Source organism: Drosophila elegans, unplaced genomic scaffold (assembly GCF_018152505.1).
Source record: "Drosophila elegans isolate 14027-0461.03 unplaced genomic scaffold, ASM1815250v1 contig_476, whole genome shotgun sequence".
In the NCBI taxonomy this organism is placed as follows: Eukaryota; Metazoa; Arthropoda; class Insecta; order Diptera; family Drosophilidae; genus Drosophila; species Drosophila elegans.
In genome coordinates, this window is record NW_024545863.1 from 24,520,489 (window position 1) to 24,539,417 (window position 18,929).

At 44.7% G+C, this 18,929-nt stretch overlaps 6 protein-coding genes across 6 annotated transcripts; 3 read left to right on the top strand and 3 right to left on the bottom strand.

The window, feature by feature from the left end:
* The first annotated feature begins 27 nt into the window (after nt 1-27).
* LOC108136815 (rRNA methyltransferase 2, mitochondrial) lies at nt 28-943 on the top strand. The gene has a single exon (XM_017258218.2). The coding sequence runs from the start codon at nt 75-77 to the stop codon at nt 825-827; it is 753 nt and encodes a 250-aa protein (XP_017113707.1). The 5' UTR covers nt 28-74; the 3' UTR covers nt 828-943.
* Nucleotides 944-993: 50 nt separating this feature from the next.
* On the bottom strand, nt 994-2,764 carry LOC108136814 (venom serine carboxypeptidase). Its single transcript, XM_017258217.2, has 2 exons — nt 2,638-2,764; nt 994-2,561 (listed from the first exon to the last, which is right to left on the bottom strand). The coding sequence occupies exon 2, from the start codon at nt 2,538-2,540 to the stop codon at nt 1,092-1,094; it is 1,449 nt and encodes a 482-aa protein (XP_017113706.1). The 5' UTR covers nt 2,541-2,561; nt 2,638-2,764; the 3' UTR covers nt 994-1,091.
* A 510-nt stretch (nt 2,765-3,274) lies between these two features.
* LOC108136816 (transmembrane protein 256 homolog) lies at nt 3,275-5,815 on the top strand. The gene is made up of 3 exons (XM_017258220.2): nt 3,275-3,523; nt 3,597-3,905; nt 5,550-5,815. The coding sequence occupies exons 1-3, from the start codon at nt 3,431-3,433 to the stop codon at nt 5,691-5,693; spliced, it is 546 nt and encodes a 181-aa protein (XP_017113709.1). The 5' UTR covers nt 3,275-3,430; the 3' UTR covers nt 5,694-5,815.
* A 192-nt stretch (nt 5,816-6,007) lies between these two features.
* LOC108136813 (probable multidrug resistance-associated protein lethal(2)03659) lies at nt 6,008-14,624 on the bottom strand. Its single transcript, XM_017258216.2, has 10 exons — nt 14,535-14,624; nt 13,839-13,998; nt 13,686-13,771; nt 11,112-11,271; nt 10,822-11,018; nt 10,567-10,748; nt 8,593-10,184; nt 8,044-8,537; nt 6,740-7,935; nt 6,008-6,663 (listed from the first exon to the last, which is right to left on the bottom strand). The coding sequence occupies exons 2-10, from the start codon at nt 13,913-13,915 to the stop codon at nt 6,625-6,627; spliced, it is 4,023 nt and encodes a 1,340-aa protein (XP_017113705.2). The 5' UTR covers nt 13,916-13,998; nt 14,535-14,624; the 3' UTR covers nt 6,008-6,624.
* Nucleotides 14,625-15,458: 834 nt separating this feature from the next.
* On the bottom strand, nt 15,459-16,949 carry LOC108136711 (RE1-silencing transcription factor A). The gene is made up of 2 exons (XM_017258036.2): nt 16,667-16,949; nt 15,459-16,602 (listed from the first exon to the last, which is right to left on the bottom strand). Exons 1-2 carry the CDS (start codon nt 16,740-16,742, stop codon nt 15,611-15,613), a joined length of 1,068 nt encoding a protein of 355 aa, XP_017113525.1. The 5' UTR covers nt 16,743-16,949; the 3' UTR covers nt 15,459-15,610.
* A 190-nt stretch (nt 16,950-17,139) lies between these two features.
* On the top strand, nt 17,140-18,744 carry LOC108137029 (short-chain specific acyl-CoA dehydrogenase, mitochondrial). The gene is made up of 3 exons (XM_017258529.2): nt 17,140-17,299; nt 17,388-17,597; nt 17,656-18,744. The coding sequence occupies exons 1-3, from the start codon at nt 17,266-17,268 to the stop codon at nt 18,627-18,629; spliced, it is 1,218 nt and encodes a 405-aa protein (XP_017114018.1). The 5' UTR covers nt 17,140-17,265; the 3' UTR covers nt 18,630-18,744.
* Nucleotides 18,745-18,929: the final 185 nt, after the last annotated feature.

Genomic DNA, 18,929 nt, shown 5'->3' on the forward strand with positions numbered 1-18,929 from the left:
CGTGTGAGCGGACTAGAACTCTGTACCGGCTTAATTCGATTCCGATTGTCTAGCCTTCTTCGATAAATTACACAATGCGGATTGTTTTTACGGGAAATTCGGTTTTTAAACGCTTACTGCACACGGAAATTGCCGGAAACTATGCCAAACAGCAGCCTCGCAACCTCAAGGGCCGGAGTAAGAGCTCCCAGGAGTGGCTCACCCGCCAGCTGGCCGATCCCTACGTGGAGAAGGCCCGCATGATGAACTATCGCTGCCGGAGCTCCTTCAAACTGTTGGAGATTGATGACAAATACGGAATCCTGCGCCCTGGGGACACGGTCTTGGACTGTGGAGCTGCACCTGGTAGCTGGACCCAAGTGGCCGTGGAACGGACCAACGCTAACGGAAAACAGGAGCGGGCGCCACTGGGAGCCGTCTTCAGCATCGACTTGTTGCATTTCCATGCAGTGCCTGGTGCCACAATCTTTGGGGGAATGGACTTCACCTCCTCCCTGGCGCAAAAGCGACTTAGGGAGTCATTGAAGGACAGAAAAGTCAACTGCGTGCTGTCAGACATGGCGCCCAACGCCACTGGCGTGAGGATGTTGGACCAGGAAAGCATCACGAACCTCTGCTACGAGGTGCTCCGCTTCGCATTGGCCATGTCCGCCCCGCAGGCCCATCTAGTGGTCAAGGTGTGGGACAATGGCGATGTGCCCAAGCTGGAGCGTGATATGCTGAGGTTCTACGAGAAGGTGAAGCGGGTAAAGCCGCGCGCCAGTCGTGGAGATTCCTCCGAACATTTCCTAGTAGCCAGGAACTTCAAAGGAACAGCGGAAAGCTAACTAAAAATAGTCTAATGCTAACGAAAGTAGTTAATAGTCACTTGTTTCATAATGTTGATAAATCCATAGTTTATAAATGATAAGATGAATAAAGGCGTGTTTCATTTTAACTCCAAGATTACAATGTACATTTTTCCCAGTCAGAAATGTTAGTAACTCTCCTATGTAGATTCAAATCACCCGATTTATTCAAGATAGTTACCATTATATATAAAGCTTTTTAAAGGAGACCAATTTTTAAAACCTAATTTAAGTGTGTCGCTCCTAGTGCTTGTAGTGAGTAAGGTGATTGATCATCTCGTACAGCCACTTGGGTTGATCGTGGGGAGCCATGTGCCCGGCATTGCGCACCATAATCTCCACCAGATGTCCGGCGTGCTTCACATATCCGGCCACCTCGCCATCAATGCGCCAGATCTCACGGGGAGCCACCTTGTACTTGTCAGAGCCGGGGAACTTAAGGTGGTTGAGGTAATTCCGGGTCAGTGGATAGGCCACAATGATGTCCAGCTGCCCGCTGTAGATGCAAACAGTATAGTGGGCCAGCAGTTCGGCAATCCACGGGGCCACGCTGTCCATGACATCCTTCTTCAAGTGGAGTTCCACCTTGTTCTCCTTGTCCAGATCGTGGAATGGCTTGTTGCCCACATGAATTGCCCGACGAGTGGCGCCCGCCTGCAGGAAATTGCCCAATATGCCGCCATCATCCTCATGCGTCTTCAAGTAGTTGTAGTACCAGTTGTAGCCCGTAAGATTGCTAAACAGTGAACCATTGGTGAGATCCCCGTTGATCAGGGAATCGAAAACGTCGAAGGCGCACTCCATGTCATGCTTTTCGATGCAGGCGGCTCCCTTGGCCTCGGCATCGTGGAAGCTCTGCAGACCGTGCTCGTCAATCAAACCCAACTGATAGAGATAGTCGCCATACTTCAGCTGGTGTAGCGGATCCGAGAGGCCATTTCCGATGGCCACGCCCTTGAGCGGCACATAGACGCGCGTCTCGATGGCGTTCTGCACCTTGTGAATGTGGTAGGCCAAGGCGGGCACATACTTCCCGGCATACGACTCGCCGGTTACCCAGAATCCAGAGGAGTTGCTCCACTCGAACAGCTCATACAGTTGCATCACAGCCTCGTGGAGATTGCGGCCCACGTCCTTCTCGTTCTTGGCATATCCGGCATCATCGTCCGTGAAACTGAAGCCTGTGCCCACGGGATTGTCGATGTAGATGAGGTTATGCGTCTTGCTCCAGGTGTAGTTTCGCTTTTGCGGCTTTCCATGGCCGTCCAGCTCGAGGGGACCGTTCTCCGTGAACAAGCCGAACAAGGAGGAGGCACCTGGACCGCCCTGCAGCCATAGGACCACAGGCGCATATTCCGGCTCCTGCTCAGCGGGGAAGTACCAGAAGAACATGTTGGAGTTGAAGCCGGGGTCCACGGTCAGGTAGCCGGAGTAGCTCTCGACTCCGTGGAACTGAGAGCCTGTGACGCGGGCAAGTTCCTGCACCTTCTGCTTGGACATCGAGGCGTTGTTGATCAGCGGCGTTAGGAACAAGGGCTCCCCGGGATCGACGCCATCCTCAAAGAACTGGAAGCGGGGATACGGGTTGATGAAGCTCCGCTTATGGGGGCGTTCCCCCTGATCATCTACAGCTCCACATATGGCGACTAGAGCCGCGATTAATATAAATGCGCAATGAATTGCAGTTTTCATTGTTAGGCGGTGCTGCTTCGACTGAAAAAACGGACGAAATTGTCAGTGTTTGCTTTGTTTCGGCTTCCAATGGCTGTTTACGCCCCGACCTACTCACCGATCGGCCGATAAGGGGTATTAATCAGTTCTTGCACTTTGCCTTTCTTCCTTTTTCGCAGAGCCGGCAAAAACTTTCACACTGATTAGGCAATTATTTTTTTTAGTATAGCCGCAGCGGTCAAATGGCTGAGTTGCCGAGTTTTGCATTTATAACAGCTGTGATTTAAATAAATAATAATTTAACTTCAAAATTCTTAAATTTACTTAAAACATTGAGTATCAGTGCCAAAATTAATATTAACCCTGTGATCCGAATAACATTTTCTGGTAAAATTTTATATTTAAATATATATATATACTATTTGTTCTTAATTTAATCAAAAAAGTTTAAAAGTGTTAAATTATTTGTTTCTATAACATTTTTCGGAATCTTTATGATCTTTAAAATTTAAAAATGTTTAAAGCTCACAAAATTCTTTAAAATAATAAGTGAATTAAAAACGGGTTTCAAATCTAAAGAATTTTTAAGGTTGTGTATTTTTGGAATTCCCTTAATATTTTGTATTTACCGTTAAAATTCAAAATTGCCATTCATAATACAGTTTTATATAATTGTATACTTGTCCCATTTATAGTTCTACCCCAGTAAACTCTCAAAAATATATCACAATATAGTTTAGCATCATATACGAAAAGATTCTTGATCGAGTGCCAAGTCAGGTTGCTGGAGGACAAACGATAAAAAACATCGATCCGGCAACGCCCGGGCTCTTGTGTCAAAATTGTAAGTTAGGTTGGCAGCACAGCAGCTGATTTTCCAGCGCCAAACAAAGTTTTAGGAGCAAAACACAATGTCAATCGCCGACACCATCGAATACGTGACCCTTGGCAATCCTGTCAGCAAAATGGTCGCCGCTTCAGCATCCGGATTGCTCCGCACCCTTGTAACTAGTCGAATTTTCCCACACTCCCTTCCGTGGCTCCTTACTAATTGTCCTTTTCTTCTCTGGACTGCAGGGACTGCGCCCGAAGAAGGTAACAGTGCAGGACACGAACATGGCAATGCATCCTGCCGCGCACAGCTACGTGCATCCGCACGGATCTCTTTACGGCTTGGCCGGTAGCCACTACCACTTTGTGCGGCTGGCCGGAATCGGCGGGGCGTCGGCCATCTTTATGGGCGCCTACTGCAAGTACGTCCTCAAGGACGTCAGCGATCCCAAGGAGCAGGTGGACTCGCAGGCCTTCGCCGACGTGGCCAACCGCATCCACTTTCTGCACTCCTTTGCCATGATGGCCATGCCACTTGCCCACTACCCCGTTCTCGTAAGTTTAATTCAGGGGAAACCCCATTAAATCATCTTTCGAGTATGTTTTAGGGAGCTGTAATTCCCGTGATTGCAACGGTCTGTGAATCTTAACTATCCTACTTGTTATCAAAAAATGTTATAAGATCTGTTTAAATTCTGTCAAGATAATGAAGATTAGTATTTAATCTATATGGTTTAAGCTATAAGTCAGTTTTAAAAATTTTTGTATGCTTGCAAAGCATGATAATCTTTTTTCCGTTTCATGCAATTTTCTTGTGAACTAATGTTAATTGCAATAGTCAGTGTCTTACTGATTAATAACTAAACAAAAAGACATGATAAGAACTTTTACACCATCTACAGGGGTGTATTTATTGATTCATTATAAAGTTTTTGCTTTTTTTTCGTGAGTTTGTTTAAGGCCTTAGAAATTTGGCATATTCTTAACCTTCGCAGTTCAGAAGATAGTTTACGCTTAATATGAATTTACTTGCATTAAAGTAAAAAATTAAAATTTGTATTATTTTTAAACTTTATGCGGAAACAAAAAGTAACCCCAAAAAACACCTCCCAAATTCAATCTCGATCGTATTTGGTTTATTTGTAAAGCTTTTCTTTGCCGTGTTTTGTTGTTTACATAAACTCTGTGTAAAGTTAGATCTGTGAACGGAATTTATAACAACTCGCGTTACTCTCGAATCGAAACGCCAACTGTGATACTCGTATAATTGACACTCTGCTTAGCTAGTCTAATGCGCTGATTGACTTTACAAAAATTGAACTATGAATGAATATTGATTTCGGCCAAGCGGCCCAAGTTCTTTTTTCATTCTTTATATAGTAGGTATGCAAAATGTATATTCATGTTGTATATGAAATTTTCCAAAGCTAAAGCTAAATGTTCAACAACCACTAATTGCAGCTTACAAAGTAATTTTCAATACCACACACGATACTTGTATAATTATTTGCATTAATTCGGATAATTCATAGATTTTTTGTGATATGAGCAGGTTCATAGCTGATATGGGTTCGGGGTCTTGGATAGGAATTTGTTAATTTACTTCAATATTACAATTGTGTTTAAAAATGTACCAAAAAGGCATAGATTCTCTCGTTTGTTTGCTGTTATTTTGTAATTGGTTTTTGTTGTTATCAGCCTTATTCGATAAGTAAAATGTGGAGCTTGCTCGCGCTCCCGTTTGTTCAGGTTAAAGCCAACAACTAAAGCTAACATCAAAATATGCACACAAAACATTTGCCTCCTTTGCTAACTTCTAATCTTACATTAAACTATGACTATGGGGCCTGTTCCGGGTTTTTGTTTATTGAAAATGTACGACTTTGGAAAGTAAATGCATTTTTAGATAAAGTGAGTAAATGAACATGCTTAAAGATTTCTCTCTTGCTGGTCAACCAAATTTTCCGTTTCTTATATATGATATTGTTAATTGTTTAGTTTGATTCCTGAATGTGGACATTTTATTCCTATAAATTCATTTTCTTGCCTCCAGAACAATTTGGTAAAGTTAGTATCCTAAAATCGTTTGGTTACAATAGTCGTTAGATTCGATTTGCATTCCGAAAATAGAGGAAATGGGAACAGGCCTCGACATGACTTTGATAACTTTGAGTTACATTGATATATTTTCTCCCGCAGACTGGGACATTGATGATTACGGGCACGATGCTCTTTAGCGGATGCATGTACTACCGTGCTTTGACTGGCGAAAAGCGGCTTCAGCCGTACGCGACCGTTGGAGGATTCTGCCTGATGGCCGCGTGGCTGACGCTGGTCCTGTAGGCTGATGTGCGGAAAGGAGGCTACTTATTTATATCTTATATAGCGCACACTGAACAGTTATGTAGTCGGAGAGGCAGCTAAAGCTATGCCAAGTTTAACATATAACATCAGCTAAAAATGAATCTCGTTTATGTTTCTCTAACTGGGACTGGCAGCAGTTTACAATACATATACATACTTAGTTTTAAAGTGAATTCTAGGAGGGCCTTGCAGCTAATGGAAGATACTTTTGAGATAAATGCGTACAATTTCTTAGAGTATATAGCAGTTAGCCGAATGTATATCGCGAAAATGAAATAATCAAAATAAAAACGTGTTAACAAAAGAACCAACCGAGCAGTTACATTTATTGTATACCTGTACATCAATAAATTACTATAAAAACACACATATATTAATACTAGGCGTAACATTTCATAGAATTCTCCTTTTGTTTTTGTTTTTTTTTTGGGATTTTGTTTCTTCTTTTTTTTGTTAAGGTTGTTATTGTCGTTTTACTGGAACACATAATACAAATGCAATGCGACCTTTTGAAGGCCAATGCACAAAGTTCAGCTAAAATTAATTATTGCACAATTTGCGTTTCTTATCATTCTTTTTTTTTTTAAGGTATAAAAACATTTACTCCCTACGCTCGTCTAACATCAGCTTATTGTCTTGCTGTTTGATTTCTTATCAGTTTTCTAGTTTTATACACCTGACTAACAATTAATTTGATTTGTACACGTATTGTAAAAAATTCCTCAGCGGCGGCCGCTCAGTGTGGATGTCTGCCGGGGCCGCCGATGCTGTGCTATCCTAATAACTTCTGCTTGGAGGCCTCCGCAAAGAGGAAGGTCTTCTGAATGCCCGCATTGGCCGCCGGATGATTCGTAATTGGTTCCAGTATCTTAAGTATGTAGTCTTTAAAAGCCTTCGGCACGGCGAAATGTCAAGAATCCTTCTTGAGTCGCAGGTTGTCATCATGGGCCTGCAGGGGATACGATTGAAATGATATTGTATGGGAGAATGTTAATGGTTCTTTTTATACAAGTAAGTTTACCCACCTTCTGTGCAACCTTCAGCAGGGCATCGAATGTCGAGTCTCCCGTCTGCTTCACCATGCTGTGGAACACCTTCTTCTCGCTGGTTGTGAGTAACTCGAACGGAGAGCCAAACTCCACCGCCTTTCCAGCATCCATGACCAGCACCTTGTCCGAATCCATCACGGTGTGCAGACGATGGGCGATCGTGAGCACCGTGCAATCCTTGAATTTGTTCCTAATTGTCGTCTGGATGAGAGCATCCGTTTGCGGGTCCACGTTGGCCGTGGCCTCGTCCATCACAAGGATGCGATTCTCGCGGAGAATGGCCCTGGCTAAGCACACCAGCTGGCGCTGGCCCACGCTGAAGTTGGTGCCACCCTCGGAAATCTTGCTCTGCAATCCGCTGGGAAGATCGGCCACCACATGCTTCAGCTTCACCTCCTCCAGGGATTCCCATAGCTTGGCGTCGTTAAACTCGTCGAAGGGATCCAGATTGTAGCGCATTGTGCCGGAGAAGAGTACCGGCTCCTGGGGAATAATGGAGATCTTGCTGCGAAGATCATGCAGTCCCAATTCGTTGGTGTCGCGGCTATCGATCAGGATGGCGCCCTCGTTGTAGGACAGTCGGAACAGAGCGTTGATTAGCGAGGATTTGCCGGCACCAGTGCGTCCCACAATGCCCACCTTCTCGCATCCCTGGATGGCAATGTTCAGGGATCGGAGCACATAGTCGGCTGCCTTGTCGGGGAAGTACTTCAGAGACAGGTCGTCGAACACGATCTTTCCATCCTCTGGCCAATCCTTTGGCGGCTTCTTGTTTGGCTTAGACTCGAAGTCACCTTCCGGCTCCAGATCCTCATACTCCACCACTCGCTCCACAGCCGTCATTGTGTTCTCCAGCTCTGCCGACTGTCGCATGCCCCACTGGACCATTCCGGTCATGCCCATGGCCTGGGTGATGGCCAGACCCACATCGCCTCCGTTTTCCGGGGAGAACAGGAAAAAGCTGAGTGTGATTACGGCGATATAGACGACACATACACAGTCCAGCCAATATCCAAAGGCGCGACTCGTGGCGAGGAACATATAGTAGCCTGAACTGTGCATATCCTGGTAATTGTCGAACTCGGCAATTAACTCTTTCTGCGCTCCAAACGCACGGATGGTGGACAGGCCATTCAGGGAAGCACTTAAGTGGGAGTAAATCGGTGATCGGGCTGTGGGAATGGAATAACAGCATTAGATATAGGGGTTTTTTATAGTTCCAGATTAAGACCTAAATGGACAGTCGACAAAGTTGGGATAGGTTTCCCAAGTATACTTACTGACAGCTTCGAGTCGCTTAACATCTCGGGACGTGTTCAGATAGAAGGAGCGTAGGATGTAGAAGATGATCACCAGGAAAACCGTTGCCAGGATGTACCATACGTTTACTATACACAGGACCACTACGATGCCGACAATGGCGAGGAAGATTTGCATCACGTCCATCATCACGGAGGGAAGGATCTCGTCCACCTGACCCAAATCCTTGGAGAAGCGGTTGAGGATGCGGCCGGAGGGGTTCGTGTTGAAGAAGTGCATCGCCGCCCGGGTCACTCCTTGGAACATGGTGTTGTGCAGCGTCGTGGAGCTGCGCATGGCCAAATAGAAGAAGAGCATGCTCCGCACCAGCGAGAAGATGATCACGGAGACGTTGATGCCGGTGAAGTAGTAGATGTCGACGGGGTCAGTGTCCGCATTGATGCGGGTTTCGGGGAAGGCACGTCGCAATCGGGCCATAAAAGTGTCACGTTCGGCTTCACCGTTTTTGTTCACCCTGACATATACAAAGTTTATTAAGTAACGAAAGCTAGGAAGGGTCAGTGACTTACCAGTAGGACAGGAAGATATCGCCACCAGAAGCCAGCACCTGGGCACCGATGCAGAAGAAGGCGAACACGATGAACAGTCCGTAGCCATTCGCTCCAAAGTACTTCTTGTAGAGCTTCAAGCCCACGGTTCCCTCCACGCGTCCCTCCTGCGTCTGCATGGGCGACTCCGCGGCCAAGGACTCGGCGGTGGACTCCATGGAGGAGATGCTGCCGTGTCGGTCGCGCAGCTTGCTGTTCTGCCGCGAGAGGCTCTTCTTGTCGGCAGCATCGCCCGCGCCCTCGTCCTTCTTGCTGGGATCCGTCAACATCTGGGCAAAGTCCAGGCCGCTCTTGGCCATGGACTCGTAGGTGCCCATTGCGCTGATCTTGCCCTTGTCCATGATCACAATGACGTCGGCCTGCTCCAGGAACTGCAGTTGATGCGTCACCAGCAGCACGATCTCCTCCCGTAGGAAGCCACGCATACACTGGTCGAAGAGATGGCGTCCCACATGGGTGTCCACGGCACTGAGCGGATCGTCCAGCAGATAGATGTCGGCCTTCCGGTAAACAGCCCGGGCCAAGCTGATGCGCGCCTTTTGTCCGCCGGAGAGAGAGGCTCCCCTCTCGCCAACAATCGTCTTGTCCGAGTACGGCAGCAGCTCGAAGTCCCGCTCCAGGGCGCACTTCTTGACCACCGTGCGATAGCGGTGCTTGTCCATGGGCAGTCCGAAGAGAATGTTCTGGCGCACGGTGCCGGTGAAGAGCCACGGCTCCTGGGAGGCGTACGAGAGGGTGCCGTTGACCTTCACCGAACCCGAATCCGGATTCAGTTCACCGAGCACAGCCTGAATCAAGCTGGATTTGCCGGAGCCCACTGGTCCAATGACCGCCACCAGTTGGCGGCGCTTGAACTTCAGGGAGATGTTGTCCAGCGTGTTTTCCGTACTCTTTTGATCCCACTTGGCCTTCAATTTGCTGATGATAATGCCGTGCTCCGCCTCGCTGCTGCGTCGACTGTTGGGCTTCAGGACACCAGTGGACTGGGCCACAGCGGGCTCAGAAATCAGACCCGCCTTGCCCAGCTTCTGCTCGTCCAGATCCTCCGACTTGTCGCGCACCTTCGTCTCCTCGTGCAGCATGAAAGTCTGGATGCGGCGGATCGAGACCAAGAGCTCGGCAAACTGGGAGATGCCCATGGGGAAGTAGACGGTCATGGTGTTCCGAAGGATATTATAGTAGGCGGTTATCACGAAGGCCTTCTCGGCGGTCAGAAGCTTGCCAAGCAGCACAAATCCCACCAAGCTCACAAACACCGATATCCGCGTCACGAACATGATGAAACTTTGCAGTGTGCCTCGGATGTAGTTCACATTGCGGATGGCGTTCATCTCCTTGGTGCGCACATAGTTGATCATCTTGCTGAAGGGTATCTCCCATGCGTACATCTTGATCACTTGGATGCCCGAGATGATCTCGTTCATCATGCGCACCCGTTCATCCGTCCGCAGAGCCGTCTTCAATCGCAGCACCGATGTCTTCTTGCCCAGATAAGCTTGCAGGGGTATAAACATCAACATCACGGCCACCCCGAAAAAGGCGGAGATACCAATCTGTGGAAGAAAGAAGTATTACTAGATTATTATTTTTATAAAGAAAATTCTTATCATTTTTAAGTTTTTTAGATACTCCACTTTAATTTATACAAATTCTATAGCTACTTTTTGATAGCATATAATTAATATTTCCACAAGGTGAACTTTTATAACTTATTCAAAAGTCTTATTAATAAAAGTTCAAAACTTAGTTCTAAAACAATTATTTGTTGAATTGGTCTGTCTTAAGTGCTTTCAAGTGATTTAACTCAAGTGGCTGATGTAATCATATTTTATGCTTCTAAAAAAAAAGGTTATTGACTATTACAAATCTATAAATAAAAATAAACACGTAATTTCTCTAATTCCCATTAAGTAGTAAATATTCCAAATTACCTACCTCTCTGTACATAAGATATGTGATAATGCCAATTTCCACGGGACCCAGCCATAAATAATTCATGTGAATGACGGACAAATCCAGCCGTCCCACATCGTTCGAGATGAGATTGACCACCTGACCAACGGTGGTATCGCCCAGCGCCACTCGACTCAGGCGCAGCGCCTTCCGATATATCATGCCTGCGGGGCGATCATTATTCATGTGTCACAAAGGGAGCACCTCCGAGCTCCGAGGCCCCGGCCCCTAACTTACTTGTCATGGCTATTCTGGCCTTCATGCCGACGTGGAACATGCCCAGCATGTAGGGATGCATGAAGAGCACGTTGAAGGCGCTCGTCAAGATCACGCCCAGGGCGTAGAGGTATGCCTTTGTCTGGTTATCGCCTTCCTGGTTGCTCGAGTCCGCATAGTAGGCCACCAGACCGCCCAGGAACAGCGGCTGGGTAACTCTGAAAGTGGTTAAAGAATTGAGATGGGTTATAAATCAGCAAGATGGGCGGGGCTCTGAAGCTGAAGCTGAAGCTCAAGCTGAGCCAGCTTACCGGAAACCGATCTCCAAGATGAAGAGCACCAGGCCTAGACCTGCCAGGCGCCAGCCAAACACGTGCATCGAGGCCTTCAGCAGGCTGGGGGTCTTCTTCTTTTTGCGCTTCTTCTCGACCTCCTTCTCCCACGCCTCGCTCAGCTTGGTGCCCAGGTGATCTGGAGAGTATAGGGATTCAGATTGGGATTGAGATATCAACAAGGGGCACCCATCCCCAACACCAGTTCCAGTTCCAGCCCGTGTGTAGATAATAAATTGCGGCTGACGGAACAACCAGGCTGGTTGGCATGTAATAGGCAGATGATACTGCAGTGTTTAAAGATGCTACAAAAATAAACACCTGAGCGTTATTTCTGTTTTTGCATTATTAAGAAACTATCCTTTTTTGTAAAACGTAGAAACTTAAAGTTGATTTAGAGAATGTGTTTTGAATATGCGACAATCGAATTCATGAAAATTTGTATAAAAAAATATAGTAGAATATACATATGTATGTAAGTATTCCCAGTAGAAAAATCCAATAATAGATTTATTTACTCTTTATTGTTTGTACTCGCACTCGGGATATATATATAAATTCCTAAGTGGGAAATCAATCAATGGGTCTGTTTCATTTCGGAGCTTATCATCATTTAAATCGGCCTATCATTGTATTAACTCTTCAAATTGTCAAGTTGGGACAATCCGAGAGATAAAATACAGATTATGTATGACAGTTTTGTCTAAAAGTCGATAGATAATAATATTCCTACTTTGGAGAAATTAATATACATTTATCTAAAGTTTATGAAATTTAGCAACTTTGTTCAACTTTAACTTTAAATGTATTGCAGTAAATAAAGTACGATTAAATTGTACAGGTTCTGATCAGATTGTTCTTAATAGTCTAATTTAACTGGTATTTAAAAATGCAAGTGCAACGCAACTAATCAATATATAATCAATTGCGGATTATTATTATCAAGAATGTCATGTCCGGAAAAAAGCTAGTTTGATTATGGATCGTTAAACTACAGTATCTGGGGGTTATAGTGAGTAACAGTGTTGCTACCATTGCGACCGTAACCGTGGCCAATAAATCCAGTAAATTGTCATATCTTGTGCTTTGGTTTAATAATAAATTATGGCTGGCAACACAAGCAAACACAAATCCTGGTCAGCTGCCAGCTGCATTGCCACCAATCGATCTTATCGACCGCGAGATTCCACAACTCAATAGCACTCCATATGGGGATTCCGACCACGGCACTTCCGCAAGGCTTATATCAGCCTTCAAGGGTCTTAGATTGCTCACCGATTAGCAAGTAAAACAAAAGCTCGACATTTGATATTGTTTGCATATGTTCTTATTTACCCAGATATGTGGCATTATTGTTCTATTATAGTTGTTGGCATTGCATAAGTCCCATGGCACGATCCACTCGATATAGTATCTCTACGGGCCCATATATTATAAGTAAGTAAATAAGCCTGAGTGGCTAATTGCGTATACAATATCGGGGGTGTTGAAAAAGTATTATCAAATATTTTGGGCAGTAAAATCAATTAATTGTGGCTAGCGGACGTTGTCAAAGATATCAAATTTGTCACTTTTCGGGGCACTTCCAAAGTTTTGAAGAAGGAAATCAAAGGTCTAAATGTGCCGAATTGGATACCGCTATCTGTGGCCATCGTATAATTCAATAAGAATGGGTGATGGTGCAGAATGTGTGTATCCAAGGCCTATCTTATCATCCGGATTAGGACCGGCTATAGTTCCGCTAAACGATCTCAATGAAAAGTATGTACATATATATGGCGCAAATAGCAATAAACCAGGCGTGATATGCACGAAAATCTAATCGCAACTTCCTCTTTAGAGAAGAGCCCTTCAATGTTCGCTGATCCTTCGAGCTCACGGAAAACCCGAAAACCTTTACAGCCACAAAAAGTGGGCGCATGCTAAGCCCTATCTAATCGCAAACGTCGGGTGCCTTGAAGTGTCTCCCCAGCACTTCATTTGGGTAGTGTCTGAATAGTAGAGATAGTGCAGTCAATATGCGGTTTAGTCGATTATATAAACTATATACTACAGCTGGGAAAGCAAGGAACCCTTTGAGCCGCTTCGGTTATCAGGGATTTCACCCGCAACTAATGTTCATCTTCAGCAAACACTTCACAACTGGGCAAAGGGCAGTGAAATCGAAACTCGAATGATCATTGCACCTTAGAAATGAAGAGTGCATGGTAAGAAGTACTTTTACTAGGTGACTAATAAATGGGATATTCACCTAGTAAAATCCAATCACAATCTAATAGAATATATGCCAACATGACGTCACGTATGGCTTAATCTGGCATACGTGGTGATAAGAAATTCTTTTCTCATTTGAAACTCCTTATCAGTCTCCCTTGGTGATTTCCATTATTTCAATTAAATTGATTATCGACTGGTCCGCAGATATAGCCATAAATTATCTTGGACCGAATCCGAGCCAATTTATTATGCAAGGCACGACGAGGGCAGGTCTTTTTTTTGGTGCTTTCGCACCTATCACTCAGGGACCTTCGACCAAACTCCACAACAACTCACCTGATTTGTGTTCCTGTAAGGCCCGGTATAAATCATTTTCGTCTAGGGTCTTTTTGCGGCCCTTAAAAAATGTGGGCATGGCAAAGCTAGGGTGAAAAAAGTGTTTGGATTAGCCAAGGATCAAAGGGAAGTCACGTATTTACAGAAACTTACCAGAACATCAAGGATGAGAAGATGTTCGACGTCTCGCGCGGATTCTCCGGCAGTTCATCGGCTTTCATTGACTGCATTTTGGTCGTTTTCTAATTCTACAAATTCCCAAACTTGAGGTTCCAGGTCATTGGTCGGGGGTATATCTCCTGTTCAGGTGCCGCTGTAATATAATTACTTGAGTTAAAAAACATCGTACATTGTTCCTATCCCAATCGGTTCCCACTTAAAGTGCCGAATCTAAAGATTGTGGACGCATTATGATTACGCTCTTTTTCGTTCTTTTATTATTTCACCTATTTTTATTAGCGGTTTGTTTTCGTTTGAGGCGATAAAAACGAAGTGGTAGACATGGCCTATATATTTTGTTTAAATCAAATTGATGCACACAAATTTTAATTGAGATATTATGAATATAATTTCTTGTTGTTAAGATTCACTTTTATATTCTAAATTCACTTTTATACTCAAATTTATTTCGGATAAAAATTAATGTAAGTCTAAGATATCCTTTAAAATTAAAATAACTTTATAATTTCGTATCTTTAAGTAATATAATTTGGTTTTCGATTTCCTTGCTTAGATCACTTTTTAAACCGTTTTTTACAAGTTCCAGTAACCGATATGTACTAGTAATCACTTGGTTTTCACTCGCGGCTCAGCTTGGTAATGGGAAAATCCTGCAGGTCGAAGACTCACGGTACTTTTCCACCTGGTGGATCGGATCCGGTGGCAGCTTCTCGTTTAAACTTAATGGCGCTAGCCATGAATGAACGGCTCTTTTATAGGCGTTTCAAGAATGAACTCCCACCACACCAGTGCACACCGTATTATCAAGAGATCGTCGGAGAGTGAGAGAGGGTTTGTTGGCGATAAGAACGATGCTTTCACCCACACACCCAAAATCGGGAGAGCAGCCCTCATCGCTCTACTCTCTTGTTTATTGTTGCTCAGGCTGGTTTCGGATTTGTTTATATTTGCCCAGGTTACACTTGCATTTTGTTTTTACCTCTCTTTCGCGGGCGCAGCAGGCGGTGGATGCGGAAAATGGTGTGCAAAGGAAACCGAAAAAACTCCAAAAGTGGGGGCAAATCAATAGAATAACAAACGGGACCTCCTATTGCTGTGCTCTTCTCGGTGCTGGTGAAAGTGCCTTTCTCTTGCCCACAGGACACTCGAAAATAATAGTACGCTGTTCTATTTGTTGTGTGCTGAATTAACAATGTTGTGCAGTGAAAAACATAAAAAACGTTAAACAAGTTCCAGTGCGTGCGCGTCGAATCTGCGCAGAGATGAAAAGCGGGCTGTCAAAACCAGAACGGAAAACTGGCAGATGCACAGTCGCTCACGGAAGTATTCGTACTAGCGCAGGTTTATCATGCCCGATTTCGTGAAAGCTCCTGCTTTAAAGCTATACAAAAAAAATTGTATACATCTAGAAAATCTTAGTTGTCAAACTAAATCTTTTTGTCCCGCATGCTCAGTTTTAAGTAAATGTCCACCGTTAGTTACCATTTAGTTTTGGAAAAGATACAAGTACCCTGTATGCATATACAAATAAAATATTAATAGGTTTACGACAATGTATAATGGTTTGAACCACTATAAATACATTTTGGACAATCCTTGTTTCTGTTTTTATTTTAAGAATGCTTTAACAACGTATCATTTGGTATACCACCCCGAAAAATGTTTTACTCAGTGAATAATAATGAACTTACAAACGTATTAACTTATCAAAAAGAGCCGCTTAAATACGTAAAGTATTCATTAATCTAATCATTGTTCAAAGTTATAAAACAGCAGTTCTCCAGACTGTCTTCGGTGGGCAGGTACACGATCTCCTCGTAAACATTCTCTTCTACAAGTGCATGTTCTATCACTTCGAAGCCGGGAGCTGTTTGAACCTCTCCATCGATCTCATCAAGGACGTCAAACTCATGCACTCCATTTCTCTCCTCCAAGGCATCAGCCTCCTCGAAGCCACTAATCTCCCCTATGTCATCAAATTCCTCTAGGCCATTATCCACCTCGAATTCATCGACCTGCTCTAGGCAATCTCTCTGCTCCAGAGCGTCAATCTCAGCCTGCATTTTGGCCTGATGCCTCGACGACTGCAGATGGCGAACGAAGCAAAATCTCCTGGCCGTCTTGTACTGACAGGGCGCGCACTCCAAAGTGTTGCTGATTTCGTGGTAGCCTTTCCTGTGGATGTCATATTCGTCCTCTGTCTCCGCAAACTCCTCCGCCTGAGGCACATACTCGATGAACTCGTTTGCTTCCAGGTGATTTTTCCTGTGCTTCACGGTGTTTTTGTGCGTTTCTAGGCAAGATTTTTCCGTGGTGTTGTAGTCATAGGTGTACAGGATGGCATCCGTGTTCTGAAACATGTCCACTGGCTCCTCCACTCTTTTCCTATGTTTCATGGGGCCTTCCGCCTTATCAGCCTTGTCCATTAGCTTTTCGCATTCATCTAGTTCTTTTCGTATGTGGCGCCTCGACTCCTTGTGCCGCACGTAGCTGAATCTTTTGGCCGTGGTGTAGTCACAGAGTGGACACGAGAACAGAGAAGGCTCGAGCAAGTCGTCGGATTCGGAATCCTCGGATCCAAACTTTTCCAGCACGTGTTTCTGTGTGCGCTTGTGGCGCTTCAGGTCCCTCCTTCTGTTTGTCGCATAGTTGCAGCCGTTAATGTTGCACATCAGTCGCTTTATTTGCGCCGGCTTGGGATTGTCCTGATTCTCAGGCGGAGGTTTGATGTCCAAAACTAAAAAAGCGGACAATCATTTGTATGTTTTGACAATCGGCTTTGGAATTCCATTGTTACCCACATTCCATTTCATCCTGGTACATAAAGTCGAGGGCCTCTATCGTCAGGGTTTCGGTGGCCTCGTATGGCTGCGACATTTTTGGATCTTTGGTAACAGGTTTTAAGTAATTAAAAGAATAACAAATCAACAATTGTTGATGGTGCTACCAAGATGTCTAAGCTCAAAAATGCGCATTAGAGAGGCCGTAGGGTGGTATCAATTAGGGATCTAGTATTTTGTAGGAGATTTATATTCTGATATTGAGTTTGCTTTTCTGTACGTTCTATAATTTTTATTATTTTTTATTTTAGGAAATTTTGAAAAAGTTAATTTAAATTTAGCAAATATTTACTCCATAAATTCTTATTGGCTCCAATAATTTTAAAGTTATTTTTGTTTCGTACATTGAAATGAAATAAATACACCTAAACAAGAGGCACCCTGTAAAACCACTTGTTACATACAGACATACATAACAAAGCCGGTGCTTGCCTCTGGCCACACTGTTCAATTTTAATTTATTTTTAATAGTCGACACTTTTCATAAAACCGTATAATATCCTATTTTTTATGCAATATATATTGCCCTATATTTTATAAATAAACAATCCTACGTCACAATGCAGTCCGCACTAACCCGCTCGTTAAATATTGGTACGACAAAGCAGCCGGTGGACTTTGAGCCCCACAACCATCAAATGTATTCTATATGCAATATTATTAACCCGATAATTATATTCAGCCCGTAGATCTTTAAATGTACGACAGATTGCCTCATTGTTGGCCCTTTCGGAGACTCACCAGATGCTGCAGAAGTCCTGCCGGGATTTCGCCAACAATGAGCTGAGTGGAAATGCGGCCAAGTTCGACCGGGAGCACCTGTATCCGGAAAAACAGATCCGACAGATGGGCGAACTTGGCGTGATGGCAGTGGCAATTCCCGAGGAGTTGGGTAATTGATGCCAATCCCGATGCAAACCCCACTTTGACCTACAATATTTACTCAACAGGTGGTACCGGTCTTGACTATGTGGCCTACGCTATTGCCATGGAGGAGATCTCTCGGGGATGTGCCTCCGCTGGAGTCATAATGTCGGTGAACAACTCTTTGTATCTGGGACCCCTTCTCTCCTTCGGAAACGATGCCCAAAAGGCGGCCTACATCACTCCCTTTACAAGCGGCGAGCGTGTGGGTTGCTTTGCCCTATCTGAACCAGGCAATGGATCCGATGCTGGGGCTGCTTCAACCATTGCCACAGAAAAGGGCGATCACTTTCTTCTAAATGGCACCAAAGCCTGGATCACCAACGCCTTTGAGGCGGAGGCAGCCATCGTGTTTGCCACCACCAACAAGCAGTTGAAGCACAAGGGCATATCCGCCTTCATTGTGCCCAAGGACACCAAAGGCTTCTCGCTGGGTAAGAAGGAGGACAAGTTGGGCATCCGGGGATCCTCGACCTGCCAGCTGATTTTCGAGGACTGCGCGGTGCCCAAGGAGAACATGCTGGGCGCACCGGGTTCAGGATTCAAGATTGCCATGCAAACATTGGACGCCGGTCGGATAGGAATCGCCGGCCAGGCACTGGGCATTGGCCAAGCAGCCCTGGAACTGGCCGTCGACTATGCCCAGAAGCGCCAGGCTTTCGGCAAGCCCATAGCCAAACTGCAGTCCATCCAACAGAAGATTGCAGACATGTCGCTGGCCATGGAATCGGCACGTCTGCTCACCTGGCGCGCCGCCTGGCTGAAGGACAACAAGCAGCCGTACACCAAGGAGGCCGCAATGGCCAAACTGGCTGCCTCCGAGGCGGCCACCATGTGTTCCCATCAGTGCATCCAGATCCTGGGAGGAATGGGCTATGTCACAGACATGGCGGCCGAGCGACATTATAGGGACGCCCGCATCACCGAGATCTACGAAGGAACCTCCGAAATCCAACGACTGGTCATCGCGGGATCTATACTTAAGGAATATTCTAGTTAATTTCAAAGTTTTTACCTAAAATTAAGCAAAATGTTTATGCAATTTATAGAAACCCTATCGAGAAATTTGTGAACATAATAATTAAAAGTTAAAAATATAGTCTATAACAAAATTATTTCCGGATTTGGTTTGGTTTTTTTTTTGTAATATGTATATACACGTAGGCACTTGCTACATTCAATAAATTTAGAAAAATTGCTTCCAAACTATGTTTTTAACCAAGCTATTCTATTTATATATATATTTTTTAAGGTCTACAGGAGTTTGGAGTTAGCGCCAAAGTTCCATAAGAGTTATTTT